The sequence below is a fragment of the Rhamphochromis sp. 'chilingali' genome (assembly GCF_963969265.1).
Source record: "Rhamphochromis sp. 'chilingali' genome assembly, chromosome: 14".
Lineage (NCBI taxonomy): Eukaryota > Metazoa > Chordata > Actinopteri > Cichliformes > Cichlidae > Rhamphochromis > Rhamphochromis sp. 'chilingali'.
Window position 1 is genome coordinate 35,847,796 of NC_137941.1, and position 16,848 is coordinate 35,864,643.

The 16,848-nt window shown below is 43.1% G+C and overlaps 1 protein-coding gene across 5 annotated transcripts in view; it reads right to left on the reverse strand.

Annotated features, from left to right (window-relative positions):
- Window positions 1-16,848, reverse strand: part of kalrna (kalirin RhoGEF kinase a) — a 153,687-nt gene extending 136,839 nt beyond the window's left edge. For 3 of the 5 annotated variants that reach the window (XM_080903834.1, XM_080903836.1, XM_080903835.1), the window contains exon 1: window positions 16,536-16,848. In XM_080903834.1, the coding sequence (XP_080759960.1) occupies window positions 16,536-16,602 (67 nt within the window). In that variant the 5' untranslated portion in view covers window positions 16,603-16,848. The remainder of the gene's footprint in view (window positions 1-16,535) is intronic. The other 2 variants (XM_080903837.1, XM_080903838.1) reach the window with 2 other exon arrangements.

Here is a 16,848-nt window from a genome sequence, read left to right on the forward strand (position 1 = left end):
GAGGAGCCGGGATGGACGGGATCAGAAGAACTAGAGGAGCAGCTCATCTTGAGCCGTCTTAAGACAGCTAGTGAGACAAGACTGAGATACTTTAGACATGTGCAAAGGAGGGATAGTAAATACATTAGACAAAGGATGTTAAATATGGAGCTGCCAGGCAGAGAGGAAGACCACAGAAGAGATTCATGGGGGTAGTTTGCTCACATGCAGAAGATGCTAGAGCGATAGTGGATGCTGCGGTGAGACGGAGGCAGGTGATCTGCTGTGGTAACCCGTTAAACAACAGCCAAAAGTAGAAGACGAAGAAAGTGGGCTATAGAAGATCAATACAAAGAAGTTGTACCCCAAAAACACTTAAAACCATATTGCTCCGTTGCACTATGTCTGACCTTCCTGTCCACTTCAAGTCAAGAGGAAAAACAGTTTGTCAGCCTGGGAGCTGATGTCCTGCTTCATAAAAACAGCATTATGATGGAGTGGAAACAGGCATTCCAGGATTTCCCTCTAAGTTCCCTGGATTTGTCAAACATGCAAGAACTTTCTGTGGAATTTCAGGGCACTGGCACGTCAAATGTATTTTTATTTTATTTATGATCTCCTCAGTCAGCCGTCCACACTCGACTTGTAACAGGAGCAATAAGTTAACATCAGCAGTTTTACGCCTCTGGCTCTGTCCTCACAGATGCATTCATGCACAGTATGTTGTAGTGTGTATATGTATGTATCACCCACATTTTGCCACCATTAGATAAGAAACACAAAACTGACATATTATTATTATTACTATTTTGGACAAATCTGTTTTTTAAGTAGCAACATTTTACTTCTGTTTGCCAGTTTTCAGCTGTACCAACAACAAAGACTTGATTTTTATTTGAACTCACACACAAAGCCCAAACACAGTTGTTTCTTTTAAACTAAGAGCTGTCAGTGAAGTTTTTCTACTGTGGATTACAGGATAAGAGACGTTTGGACACAGAGGGACCAGTAAATCGTTTCAAACCCGAGCCATCAACAAGTCTAAGCTGTTGAGACAACCCTTCTGTTCAACCCGTCGCACTAAATTGTTCATATCTACACGCACATGCATTTACACTCGAACCAGCAACTGGGCAAAAAGTGCCTTTCCTTAAACTGCTTCTTATAACAACAAAAGGAACAACAATCAGAAGAGCTGAAGCATTTTTTCTTCTTTTCTTTCCTGTACATGCAGACATCCCAGGTTCTGTTGTCTGCGTAATGAATATAAAACTGTGTCGTGTGTTAATTAAATGGCATCCTGCGCTCTCATTGGGAGTTACTTCAGTTGCTCCTCTCCAAACTGAAAAAAGTGTCAATCTGAACCACTTCAGGTTACCTGAGGTAAGTTTTCTCATCAGTGCTTGAAGTTGCCAAATGTAATTAACTTTCTTTGATCTGTGATCACTGCGTGGGTTCAAATGACCTCCTATATGGACACACCTTTAATCAGAAGTTTGGCAACGTTCCTGTCTTAGGTGTCATGTGTTTGTCCTTGTTCTGTGAAGGGTCAGTTTTCCCTTGTCCTTTTTATTCTCAACTCTCTCCCCACAAATTATATTGTGAATGTAATGTACGTCTTTATGTCTGCTTCTATGTGGTTTAAGAGCCATTATTTCAATGTTTATTAATGATTCCTCCTATTAGAACATCACCAAATGATCAAAGTGCCACAGGGACTCGTTGCACAGCTTGAGGAACAATAACTATGATACAAATATTTTTTCTTTTGCCTGTCCCGTTTGGATCTTTAGCCATCAGAATTGTCTCTGTTCCTCTCTCTCTCTTCCTTTCTGTTCCTCTCTCTCCCTCTTTGTGCTGACAATCATCAAATATCCGCATCCTCAGGACCTTCTATCACTGTGCCACTGAGAGCATCCTCACTGCATGCAACACCACCTGGTATGGCAACAGCACCGCCTACAACTGCAAAGCTCTTCAGAGAGTAGTGCGGTGCTCTGAACGGATAGTTGGAGGTGAGCTTCCCTCCCTCCAAGACATCTACAGGAAGCGGTGCCTGAGGAAAGCGGGGAGGATCATCAAGGACTCCAGTCACCCCAGCCATAAACTGTTCAGACTGCTTCCATCAGGAAGGAGGTTCTGCAGCATCCGGTCCCGTACCAGCAGACTGAGAGACAGCTTCTTCCACCAGGCCATCAGACTGCTGAACACGTCATAGACACCTCAGCTTCACTACTGGAACTTCAACATTATGCACTCCATACTGTACAGTAATGCCACTGTTTTGCACATATTCAACTCTGTATATTTTTATATATTTTATTGTTTACTCTATTTAATTTGTAAAATATGTAGACACACACACACACACACACACACACACACACACACACACACGCAGAAAAACATATTTAGTATACACATCCAGAAATGCATATACTGTATGCATATATATATATTGTACATATATTTATTAGTTTCAGATGTGGCCATTCTTGTATTTTGCACAACTCTGTTGCTTGTGAAGCTCGCACACAAGAATTTCACTCACATGTGCTGTACCAGTGTACCTGCACATGTGATGTGACAATAAAAGTGATTTGATTTGATTTGATTTGAAATATACAATTGAAACCAGATATTTACAAACTCTTCAGATAAAAACACTTTTTTAATTGTAACATCAAATCAGACTAAATGTTTATTTTTTTTAGGTTGATAAATATAAAAACATATTTGTTAAAGAGCATATGGGAGAAGGACGCAACCCATAACGGCAATGCTCAGTGGCTAGTGGATCTGAGGGCAGACCACAGCGACCTCCCTGAACAGGGTCCAGTAACCATTACAGTGGCAGATATCCAAGAAAGGGTCTCCAGTATGAAGAGTTGGACAGCACCAGGGCCCGACATGGTTCATGACTACTGGCTGAAGAAGCTGACTGCACTCCACGAGCGTCTGGCAGCACAAATGAACCAGCTGCTAGTTAACGAGAGACACCCGGAATGGCTAACCGAAGGCCGGACGGTCCTGATCCCCAAGGACCCCAAGAAGGGACCGGTCCCCTCCAACTACCGACCAATAACCTGCCTCAGTACTACATGGAAGCTCCTGTCAGGCATCATATCGGCTAAGATGAACAGGCACATGGGTCAATACATGAGCGGGACACAGAAAGGAATTGGCAAGAATACCAGAGGCGCAAAACACCAGCTACTGGTAGACAGAACAATCAGCCGAGACTGCAAGACCAGACTGACCAACCTGTGCACTGCCTGGATTGATTACAAGAAGGCCTATGACTCAATGCCCCACAGCTGGATACTAGAATGCCTAGAATTGTACAAGATCAATGGGACCCTAAGAGCCTTCATCAGGAACTCAATGGGGATGTGGCGTACAACACTAGAGGCCAACTCCAAGCCCATAGCACAAGTCACCATCAAGTGCGGGATCTACCAAGGAGATGCTCTGTCCCCACTGCTGTTCTGCATAGGCCTGAACCCCCTCAGTGAGATCATTAACAAGACTGGCTACGGATACCGACTACGGAACGGAGCAGTTGTCAGCCACCTCCTGTACATGGATGACATCAAGCTGTATGCCAAGAGTGAACGAGACATCGATTCACTGATCCACACTACCAGGCTATACAGCAATGACATTGGAATGTCGTTCGGACTGGAGAAGTGTAGTCGGATGGTAACAAAGAGAGGGAAGGTAGTCAGAACTGAGGGGATTGAACTACCAGAAGGCAACATTGCAGACATAGAGGACAGTTACAAGTACCTGGGGATCCCGCAGGCGAATGGGAACCATGAAGAGGCCGCTAGAAAAGCTGCAACCACCAAGTACCTGCAGAGGGTCAGGCAAGTCCTGAGGAGTCAGCTGAATGGTAAGAACAAGATCCGGGCCATCAACACGTACGCCCTGCCCGTGATCAGGTACCCTGCTGGGGTAATAGGCTGGCCAAAGGAGGAGATAGAAGCCACTGACATAAAGACAAGAAAGCTCCTTACCATGCATGGAGGGTTTCACCCCAAGTCCAGCACCCTGAGGCTGTACGCTAAGCGGAAGGAAGGGGGCCAGGGACTGGTGAGTGTCAGCACCACAGTCCAGGATGAGACAACGACCATCCAAGAATACATTGGGAAGATGGCCCCAACTGACCGAGTGCTCAGTGAATACCTCAGGCAGCAGAAACCCAAGAAAGAGGAGGGAGACGAGGAACCATCATGGAAGGACAGGCCCCTGCACGGTATGTACCACCGGCAGATAGAGGAGGTGGCTGATATCCAGAAATCCTACCAGTGGCTGGACAAAGCTGGACTGAAAGACGGCACAGAGGCACTTTTGGGGCGACCGTGGCTCAGGGGGTTGGGAATCGCATCTGTAACCGGAAGGTCGCCGGTTCGATCCCTGGGCTCTCTGTCCTGGTCGTTGTGTCCTTGGGCAAGACACTTTACCCTGCCGCCTACTGGTATATAAAATAGAAGCTCTGTCTCTCTTTATTCTGACGTTTAACTAATTCAAAAGATATTTCAATATTTATTTAACCAAAACAAAACAAGTTTACTCTAAATTGATGTTTAATAGTAAAAAATGTTTTTATGTTTTCTCCCTAAAGTGTAAATATCTGGTTTAAACTGTGAATATACTGCTCTGTATAGAAATTCCTCTTGTTTTGCATAGAAATATACTGAACAACATACAAAGCATTATATATGCTTTGTATGTTTTTCTCTCTCTCCCTCTCTATCTTTCATTCTTCCTCCCTGTCCTATCCCCCAGTCATGTCTGTCCCGGCTGTAACAACCGAAAATCAAATCAAATAAATACATAATTATAATAAAGGTCAATCAAATGGACCAATATGGCAAGGCCATGATGATCCACTTGGTAAAGTAAAGCCGCTTGGCATCTTTCTTCCATCTAACCAGATGACAGCAACGTCACTTTATTTTTTCCTTTTTTGCTTTTAAATAGCTCAAAACTCAAATATTCATTCAAATTAAAAAATTACCAACTTTGCGTTTAAAAAATTTTAAACACACAGAATGAAAGAAATGTTGGACACTAGAAAGAGCACAAAAATGACAAAACACAACAGATGAACACTGACCACTGAAATCAGGTCATGTGCAGTTAACAAGATACTGCAGAGACTGACGGACCGTTTTATTCCCAGTGACAGAAGCAGAACAGAAAAGCTACAAATGGAACCAACGCAGAAATAATGTTTCTTATTTTTGTTTCAAATGTAACAAATCTTTATTCAGCTGAGAGAATCTTTTGCTATTATTAGTTTTATCATAGTAATCTGATTATTTTTTCCTGCTTTACATGTTTTTAAGTTTTCAGCTTATTAAGTCAAGAATATAACTATTGATTATAAGCCTGGCTCTGCTGGAGGTTTCTTCCTGTTAAAAAGACGTTTTTCCTTCCCACTGTCGCCAAAGTGCTTGTTCAGAGGGAGTGGCCTGATTGTTGGGGGTTCTCTTTATTATTGTAGCTCTGTACCTCACAATATAAAGCACCATGACGTGACTGTTGATGTAAATTGGCTATATAAATACAATTGAATTGAACTGAACAAGGAGAAAACAGAATGACAAACTGAATAACACTGTCAACTTTATGTCGCAGGTTTATCAGAGAAACTAAGAATTTTCTCCAAGCATGACATCCAAGTACATCGACCTCTGACATCCCATAGACTAAACTCCCAAACACACATTAAACAACATAGGATGAGTGCTTCTGTGACCTCTGTAGAGGAGAAACCAAACAGCCACTCCACAAATGTATGGTACAACTTAGAAGAGCCACAGGACAAATCTCTGCTCTGCACTGGACAAATCCGACTCTCTGAAGAATGCCAATGTTTAAATGCATGAAAAAAGAAAAAAAGACCCCCAACTTATCGCAGCTTTCTACAGTCAAATACATTCTGGATTTAGGCCGTCTGTCTGTAGGCTATAGAACTTTCTATTTTCTATAATGATATTATAGAAACGATCTTAACAGCCTGTCAGTGGCTTTTAGCAGCTCTGTTCTAGTCTGTCAGTCATGATAACAGCTTCCTTTCTCTGACACTCACACACACACACACTCACATACACACTCACACACACACTGACAAAGGCAAATACCTGCTCACACAATCTATTAGCTGGCACTACTAATCAGCTTGTAACACACTCACACACACACACACTCACACACACACACACTCACACACACACTCACACACACACACACTCACATACACACACACACACACATTCTCACACTCACACACTCACACACACACTGACAAAGGCAAATACCTGCTCACACAATCTATTAGCTGGCACTACTAATCAGCTTGTAACACACTCTCACACACACACACTCACACACTCACACACACACACTCACACACACACACACTCACACACACACTCACATACACACACACTCACACACTCACATACATGTCTATAAAATGTCTCTGTGATTGATTACAGTCCAAACGGATGCTCATTACACTAACACTTACACACATGCACACACCATATGGCTGCAGCTGTCCAAAGACTAGAAAGCTTTTAAAGGAGGGAGGAGACAAAAGGAGAAGGGGGAGGAGAGGAAATCCTTTCTTTGTATTTATCTATTTAACACCCCCTCTCTCCCTCTTTCTCTCCCTGTCTCCCCTTCTTCCTCTCACCCTTTGCTTTGCTTGTCCCCTGGTGAGTAATAAGAGCTAATCCAGTTAAGCTGCATCTCCTTCCCCTCTCTCTGTTTCTGACTGTCTGTCCAACAGACACACACACACACACACACACACACACACACACACACACACACACACACACACACACACACACACACACACACACACACACACACACACACACACACACACACTTCATTTTCACACCCATCTGCCACTGTACTTGACACTGGGTGTGCGAGTGGAAGACAATGAGAGATGGAGGAAGGAGGGAATCCCTAACTCTCTCCTCAGGAGCGTCTTATTGTTCCCAATGAAAGTGGCATACACCCCACCCCCACCCTGACACACACACACTCTTCAATAATAGATATGTAGCTCCTCCTCCCAGGTTTCCTCACCATGACTCAGGACTGAGGTCTCACTTAAAGAAACAGGACACTCCACTTGCTATAAATCTCAAAGAAAATAAATTGTTGGCATAAGATCAATAAGGAAAACACAACAAAGGTCAATATGTCAGTGCTATTGTTACAGTTCAGCACAAGCTCAAGGGAAGACTTGCATTATGGTGAAAAAGGAAGTCAGGGGTCTACTCAGGGTTCCCACAGTGCAATGAGTCAGTCATTAACAATCAGTGGAACTAGATTTCATGTCTTTGAGATGCTTGCAGTGAGCCAAATGATGAGCTACTGTGGCTCAAACTGCCAAAAAGCTGGTTATGATAGAAAGGTGTCCAAATACATGGTGCATCAAATTTTGCTGTGTATGGGGCTGCATAGACGCAGACTAGTCAGGCTGCCCACGCTGAGCCCTGTTCACCGCTGTAAGATCCTCCATTAGACACAGGTATCCAAACTGGCTCAAGAAGGGGTGGAATAAGGTGGCCTGTCTGATGAATCACGCTTTCTTTACATCACGTGGATGCAAGGGTGTGTGCCTGGAGTGTAGCTGCAGAATACCTAGCACAGAGACAAGCTGTCGAGCAGTGTAATGTTTTGGGCAATGCTCTACCATCAATTTGGATGTGACATTTCATGGGAATGGTATTCCCTGATGGATACCAACAGGATAATGTTCCCTGCCACAAAGCAAAAATAGTTCAGGAATGGTTGAAGGTGTGACCTGGCAGTGAAATTCCCCAGATCTTAATCCAGTTGAGCAGCTGTGGGATGTGCTGGACACACAAGCTCATCCTAGACAAGGCTTTTGTCCCGTCTTCCTTCTCTCACCCCAACCAATCACAGCAGATGGCCCCGCCCCTCCCTGAGCCTGGTTCTGCTGGAGGTTTCTTCCTGTTAAAAGGGAGTTTTTCCTTCCCACTGTCACCAAAGTGCTGCTCATAGGGGGTCATATGATTGTGGGTTTTTCTCTGTATCTATTATTGTAGGGTCTACCTTACAATATAAAAGCACCTTGAGGCGACTGTTGTTGTGATTCAATGTATAAATAACATTGAATTGAACTGAATCCTTGGATGTTGGGTGTGGTTGTACCCGTAACACTCCAAAGACAGGAAGCAGAATATCTGTACTGAGGATGATGAGGGAATAAAGTAAACGACTCCTGCCACTTAGGGAAATCTTCTAAAGGAGAGGAAGTTAGAATAGAATAGAATAGAATAGAATAGAATTATCCTTTATTGTCCCTCACTGGGGACATTCAGGTGTTCCAGCAGTGACAGGCAGATGGAGCATGCAGATTCACCCAAAAGTAAAGACTAGAAAATTAAAAACAATAAAATAAGAGACTGTGCAGGGGACAATTACAGCGCAAGAAACATTTATTAAAAAGAGCAAAGAGCATCCTTGCTCCTTTGTGCACCGAGGATGCAGCAGTGTGTCAGTGAAGGAGCTTCATGTGTGGGCTGGGAGACATCGTCCATGACTGATGCTATGTTTGTTCTTCTGTCTTCTTCCACCTGCAGTGGGTCGACGGGGCATCCCAGAGCTGGCCTTCCTGATGAGTCTGCTCTGACCTTTCTTGTAAAGAGCATCAGTGTTGTAAGTTAAGGAGATTTTGGATCTCAAGCCCGTCATGTTCTGGCAATTGCGAGGTACACTCATCATAAGTTGATGAGAGGATGACCAGAGCGTGCTGAGGTGCATGAGATACTTTGCTGTTAATGGTGCCAAATAACACGCTGGGATTATTCTTCTCAAGATTGTTGAGATAAGAAGATCTAGCCTCTTTCTCTTTCTCACTGTAGGAATGGATGAGTCCTTTACAATATTTTCAATGGACAACCAAACGTGTGATCTTCCATAATCGTTCTGCTCTTCGACACTGAAGATATTTAAGAAGGGTGAACAAGAAACAACAGAGCAATGGCTAATTTTGTCCTTATTTGTCCTTTCCATAGATCAGGACAAGTACTACTATCAGAAGAAGATGGAAAATGAACGGAAGAAAAAACTCAGTAAAGTCAGAACTGATTTAAACAGCAGCCCTGACATCAGGCTGTCAAACACTGAGCATAAACTCTGACCCCTCTCAAAGTGCTTATAGTCAAGGTTCACCTGGCTCGAAGCTTCATTCACCCATGTAATGCATCTGTATCACACACACACACACACACACACACACACACACACACACACACACACACACACACACACACACACACACACACACACACACACACAGTGTCTTTTCATTCTTAAATTTGTTACGGATCAAAAACATCTATTGTAACTATTACGATGTTACACCTTAACGTTAGCCCTTTAACTATCAGGTTATGCGTGTAGCTTTAGCTCACTGGGTGAGCAGGCGCCCACGTGCCACATGGCCAGCAGGGTGGCAGGTTTGAGTCTGACCCACGGACAATTTGTTGTCCAATAAAGGCAAAATGCCAAAAAAGAGTATTTTAAAAAATAAACGAGCTGATTAGTGGTCTGATATTATTAAGGTAGTTGCTAGTAATAATACCACAGCATAAAAGCCTGAAATAGACAGCATCAGTTATGCCCATCTATAATGTTAAACAGTTTGTAGTGTCTATAATTTTCTTGGCGTGGTTTATTATGCCTTGGTGGCGGCTCCACAGTTATCACTGATGATATCACTGTTAGGTAAAGGCTGCTTGCAACAAGTGGAAATGATCATGACGCACAAACTGTGAAGTGTGTCTATTAAAACAAAGAAACTTCCCGTTTCCTGGCATTACACACAATTCTGTGTGTACACTTCCAGCTCAACACTGAAAGGAACCATCTTGGTGCCGAGCAATTGTGCTAAAATGAATAATTTACTGAGATGCTCTCAAGGAGCAGACCAGTAAACTGGCAGAATCACACTGGAAGAGCTGAGGGAACCGTGTGGCTGTGAGGTGACAAAGCTAACCGCTGCTACATTATGCTATCTGTGATCTTACTGAAATTTCCAAGTGAACTTTGTTTGGAGCAGCTGCCACCCTTTATCGTTTCTAAACGTCTCCATGGCTACAGACAGATTAGCTGAGAAAATTAACTCTAATTACCTTCTCATGCATACAAGCGCTCGCTCGACTCCTCGCTTCTGGAATATGAGGAGCATAGTGGGAATGGGTCTGGTGTGAATAGGTAGAGTGTGTCAGCATGAAGAAGCAGACTTGACATAAAAACTGTCATTCAGCAAGAATGTTGTGCTGCTGCTTTTAACAACGTAGCTACAGAAGCTGGTCTTCATGTGCTTCATGTGTTTGTAAAACAAAGAGCAGAATGACGTCACAAGTTCTGCTGTTATGTTAATAAATACATACAAAGTTGCTATTATTCTGGTAGCATAGCAACAGTAGCAGCTATTGAGAGACAGCTGGCGTCAGATATCTGATAAACACTCAGACACTGCTCTCTGATTGCATGTGTGTAGGTATGAATGCATCTGTGTTACTTCCTGTTTCCGTCTGATAATTGAGCATCCTATTTATAAACTGCTGATTAGCATAACATTCCACTGTACTGTACGGCTGTGCCTTAGAGTGTTAAAGATTCTTAATTCTTCATAATATTATTTTCTTTTTGTCCAGATACAAAGTTTAAGTCTCACAAAAACGATTTTCAAGCTATTTTCATATATGACATTTTTCTCTGTAAAAGCCAATGAATAGAAAAGCACCACAACACAACAGTGGACCGAGCTAGAAGCGGCATGGAACGGTAGTAGAAGTATGGCATGGTGGAAATAACCATGAGACAATGAAGAGTTAAATAGAAAATTAAACACACAGGACAAATAATCAGCAATGAAGCAAAGCAGAAGAAGCTGAGACCCACATGGAACAGGTAGAGGGGCTGAAGAGGGCCAAGCAACACAACCTTACTGATATAGTCAAGAAGAAACAGCACGTGTATTTTTGGAGCAGAGGAGGGGAGGTGGGAAACTTGGTGCTACAGTTCATTGAGACTTTCTTGAGCACTGAGCTCCAGCTACCACAGGACCCTGACCTAAAAATAAAATACCTCATGGTTTGTCCCCAGTAAACAAACCATGACCCAGTGCTCCCCCAAGAACAGTGTTAACCTTCAAGAGCTTACAGCCAAACACATGGTTCTGAAAGCAGCTTGGAATAAGGAGAAGATTCACGTGGGCAACTTCAGTCACGACTGCAAATCCCAAACTGTAGAAGACAGCAGAGAACACTCTGGTATAGAGAGAGCATTAAAGGAGGATCTGTTTCCAAATGCTGTGGAAAAATATGCACCGGTGCGCAGGAAGCATGCAAAGACGTGGGGTCCAGGTCAAGGAGCCACCGACGACTGCGCAAACAGAGAAGACCTCGAACGGCCACTTTGACTTCCTCTTCTCTTAACTTTGACGTGTTTAAGGAAACGTGAGGCAGGAAAAGTAGGACTGTCGACAGCTTGCATAGGCTCGTCACAGCTGTCAGAAAGTGACAGACAATCTTGGTCCTTCATTGACGAGCATGTTTCATTTTGGAGGCATGCTTTAGAAAAAAACTCCACTTGTTACTTAACTGAGTTCACTCAGAGTAAAGGGCCGCTCGTTTATGTAACGATTCATCCGAATAACATAAATAAAGGAGGCCTAATATTAGTATCCGAAACAACAAATTAGCTATAAAGGAAATCAAGGGTGGCATTAGGGAGAGTGAAATGGACAATATGTCCAAGTCTTGTGTGGGATACAGACAAAGCCACTAAGAGAAAAGAGCCTACACAGGAAGGTGAGGAGAGCAAAATATGACAAGCTGGTGAAAACATTAAGCAAAGTCACGAAAAAAAAGAGAAATTTAAAACAAATACTGGATTTTGAAACTGAGATTTGCAAAACAAACCTAGAAATCTGATCAAGATCCCAACGCAGACCAACAAGTAAGATTAGAGATGCTTTATTTAATCCATGAACCACAGGAAGTCGAATAAACCTTCAAAGATTATTCTGAAACATTATGAAGACAGCATTAAACACTTGTTACGTCCATCAGACCTCCCATCGATAGGATAGAAACAAAACAAAGGACCGATTATTATTATTGCCTCATTATGAGGAAAGAAGAGCTCCAGAATCCCAGTTCTGCCCATTAACTTTACACCCTACAAGGTTATCAGACCAGTGAAGTGAATCTAAATCAATACGATGGCCGGGTATCCTAATCACCCAAAAACTGAACTGAAATAAACTTCAAGTGAGTAAACAGAAATAAGCAGGAACTCTGTCATTGTTTACAGGGAGGAGATGATGTCTCGGTTCCTTTGGGCAGGAGGCAGACCTGGGGTCACATTTAACACACAGTGGGTTAGCTTTGCCTAATTTCACAGTTTATTATTATTCTGCCTAAATGAGACACGTGGCCTGCTGATGCTCTCCAGAGTATACGATTAGATGGAACGATAAGAAACTACATTTGGGAAAGGCTCAACCTCACACAAGATTAAAACCTGTGAGACCCCAAAGAGAGTCAGAGTGGAGACACAGCAATCATCAGATCATTACAAATGATGGACAGAATCACCTAATCTGCCTCCTTATTACACTGCACGGGAAAACTATTAGCTACGACCCGGCACAGGTAGAGACGGCGTGGGCGGACGTCAGGCGCTCTCACCTGCTTTGGTCATTTACAGAACTACAAAGACTCCGGGACAATGTTCTCTTAGAGGATGTATTTAGCTTCATATGTACTAGTACACATGCTTCATGGAAAAATGGCTTCATTCCTTGAGAACTCATTTTTGTCACAAACACAGACACACACAGTACAACCGGCAGCGAAATGCTTTTTCCAACCAGATACAAGAAAAGACTAAAGTTAAAAATCACATTTAAAACCTGTGAACGGTCAAAACAGTCATGAGTATTTTATTAAAGTACATTATTTTGTTATTAGCAGCGTGTACAGTGATGTGTAGAGATATGAGTTCAGCCTAGGTTGCTACTATGACATGCTCCATTTTCTCCTCCCTGTTTTGTTTCCGTCCCAAAGGAAAAATAATAAAACTGTCAATAAGTAACAGAAATGAGCCACTTTTCACATTTTGCTAATAATTTTGATGATCTCTAAATAGGAAGAGTTGCTAACTGGACTAATTATCTCCATAATTATATTTCCTGTGTGGTTCGTGACACATAATAGTACAATTATATTACAATTATTATTATACAATGTATAGAAACAGAAATACCCAATGGTGCTTCGGTGGTAATATCAGACCTTATATTTGGTCTTTAACTGAATGATGTTAACGTGAGAGCAGATGAATGTGTAATCTGACGTCAGTATTAATGTTTGCAAACAAAGCAGTCGTGTTTGTGCTGTTGCAGTTATCCCTGTGACAAGCTGTGCGCCCTGCAGCTCAGCCTGCGTACGACAGGCTCCAGCCGCCCTGCAACCCTGAGGTGTGCGTGTAACCGTTACACGTTACACTGTCGGGAACGGATGGACGGATGGACGAGTGCAGATGCAGCAAAGCCTCACATCACATCAGTGCAGCCGCACTTCTAATCTTTATAACAACACAAGCACTTACACTGTTTGTAATATGACTGGAAACTGTGTTGAACTTTCCCACTGGTGGATAATCATTCTCACTGTGGAGTGGTTTGGAAGCGACCGCACGAGCCCTCCCTGACTGATGGGCAGCTGTTGCACACCCTCTTAGTAAACTTTTATTTTTGTTTCCATTTTTGTTCAATAACAGCAGGATGTAATATGTCACTTGTTGTAAGAACTGGTCGTGTCAGGTGATTTTATTAAGTCTTGATACATAAAAACAGAATTTATTGAGGGTTTGTTTCATACTGTTCCCTCATTCAATAAACTAAACAAAGAAAAGCTGTAGAATCACCGTGAGGCTCACATGTCTGACAGCAGACTGAATCCAGCCCCCAACACGAAGCCATCATGGATGCAAAGGACATTTTAGACACGCGCCAGGTTTAAAGGATAATTTCTTGTTTTTTAGAGACAGAAACATGATGTACGAGCAGTTTACTGGTAGAATAAGAAGTGGAACTGGATTTAGAAATGAAGTGGAACAGCGCCATCTCTGATTTCGTCCTTGTCAGTCTAACAGTCTAACACCTACAGGACAAGGATCTTCACAACTGTTCAGACACAGAGATGCAGTTTAGCCCAAATACTTGTTTTTTATTGCTCACAAAAGAAAGGATGACTACGCTCTGATGTTTAAATAGTAAAAGCTAAATGAGTATCTAAGCAGTTTTAACTTTGTTGAGAAGTTAAACTGAGAAACCAATTTTTTAATTTTTCCCAAACTATTCCAGAAACGAGCCAATAAGGATCAGCGAGAGAGCCTCAACATCACGAAGAAGAAGGTTGTTCTGGCTCTGCCTGTGACCGTTTACACTTCACAACACAACATGCTGTATTATAGAAACAGGGATTTGAATCCAACACTGACAAAACACCAGGGCATCAGAAACAGCAGCTACTCAGTTTGTCAGCGTTCAAGCATCCAGAGTCCCAAACTCCTAAATTACACAATAAACTGTTTTAGTGCTTTTAGATTTTTACATCAGCCTCTTGTGTCGCCATGTGAGAAATGACATGTCGTGCTGTACAGCGGTGTCCTCCGTGGCTATGATGACTATGGATAATACAGAAAGCGGCACAGCACTATGCCTCTGGGGGCTCCGGTGCTCAGAGGGAGGATGGAGGATATGTACTTGCTCAGCCTGACAGTCTGAGGGCAGATGGTGAGAAAATCTAATATCCAGTGATGTATGGAGGGGGTCAGCCAGGAGTTTCGTTGGCATGCTGAACTGTAAACGAGCGCTCTGACATACGTGTTGTCTCTGTAAATAAGGCCAGTGTTGCCGCACAGCTGGCATCTTTACATGACTTGTTCTCTTGGTACCAAAACTGGTGTTCATTGAGTGCACCCCAGCATGTGTCACATCCCAGTGTGGGAAACTGTGTCACACACCTGAAGCCACACAGTACTGTGCAAAAGTCTCAGCCAGCCCTCAGTTTACTTCCAAGACTTTCATTTTATAAAGTGGTCTGGAGCAATTATTGTCCGGGCTTTATGGATGTCTTTCAAACGTTTTCTTCGGACAGTCGCTCACAAAAATCCCATAATTGATTCCCATTTCTTTAATTGAATCTATAAAATATTCCAAAGATAACCCAGTTTGACAAGCACAAACTGCACACCAGGCAGATAAAAAAGGAAACAATAATGGTTGTTTCCTTCCTGTGCACTTCTAAAACAATCAGCTGAATTTAGTCCAGGTGCAGGAGAAGGAAAACTGTGGAGCGATACAGCTTTTCAGGAGCAGACATGAGCATTGGTTGGATTTCTATTGCATTAAAGGACAGGAGCACTATAGTAAATGCAATCTGCATCCAGGATGGAAACAACTGCATCATACTGCTAACAGAAGTTCAGCTCTTTGTGAGATTCTCCACAAACAGCATGCTAAGCGCCTTGTTGTGATTTGTTTGGTATAAAACTGAGTTCATGCAAAGCTAGCCAAGAAATTCAGAGTGATGAAAGCTGAGTTAATGGCCCAAACCCAGCAACCAGCACCTGAACTTTAACAGGTAACAAACGCAGCCTCCGTCAACAAGTCATTCTTTAGGAAAAGAAACAAGAAGAAAAGACTGCCACGGCAGCAGATCTCATGAAGGTTTAAATCCAGCGTGTTCGGCGTACAACAGCAAGTGTCTAACAACTAACTAAAACATGGTGGAGGGCTTGGAGCTGCAGTTCAGCCAGTGGTGTTGGAGATCTTGTCAAAGCTGAGCAGAGATCAGGATCCACTATGTAATAATCAGAGGTGGCCATGGCGCTCTGCTAATATCTGCTTCAGCCTTTAGCGTCATAAAAGATACCAGAAATGATCTGCTGTCTGCTTTTGTAATGATCTTAAAACGCTTTGGAAGTATAATGTAATGACACCGTAATGAGCTGTCTCCATGATGACAGCATGTGCTTGCAGACCAGTTATTTGGACTCAGTCATCTTGTGCCTTCTGTCCATGTATCAGCACAAACACACAGTCTTCTCCCACAAACTGCCATTTGTAGCACGCTGGACATTTTTTCCTGAGCCTTTCAGCTGCTGATCTGATGTGATCCCACCATGATTCTTCCTTCTTTTGTAGACCCACAGCATCAGCTAACACACGCACGGAAATCAACACGACACTGTAGATCCGCGTAAAAGCCTCAAACAGCGCAACGTTTCTGCTTATTTGAAGCAGAATGTTTGCAGCTGCCTCCCATCTGCTAGTGCAGCTTCCAGCTGATTTTCTGCACATTTCTGCTCTCGCTCTCTTGCTTTCGTGCGCTTGCTCGGGCGGCTCTGGCTCAAATTGATCTCGGGTGTGATGCTTTTGTCTTAGATTTGGAGAGATCAGCTCCGATTCCTACCTGTTTTGTAGAAGGCATCAGTGTCGGGGTCGCTGGGCGCCTCCTCGGCCGCTTCTGCTGGGTTCATACCGGAATCCGTTTTACTATCCAGTGACAAAGAAAGACGGGAATAAAGCCCACCGCTCGGGAAAGATCCTCGCGTCTTTATTCCTCACATGTCCTTCGCTTAGCTCGCTCTCCCTCCATCACCCGATGTGGTTTGCTTTCTTTTTGTCGCCCTCTCGGTTTGTTTGGTGTTCAGGGTAGGCTTCGTTTCTCTCTATTGTTCCCGGTCCAACCTCCCTCTCTGCTTCTGTCCGCCAGGGTCTCTCTG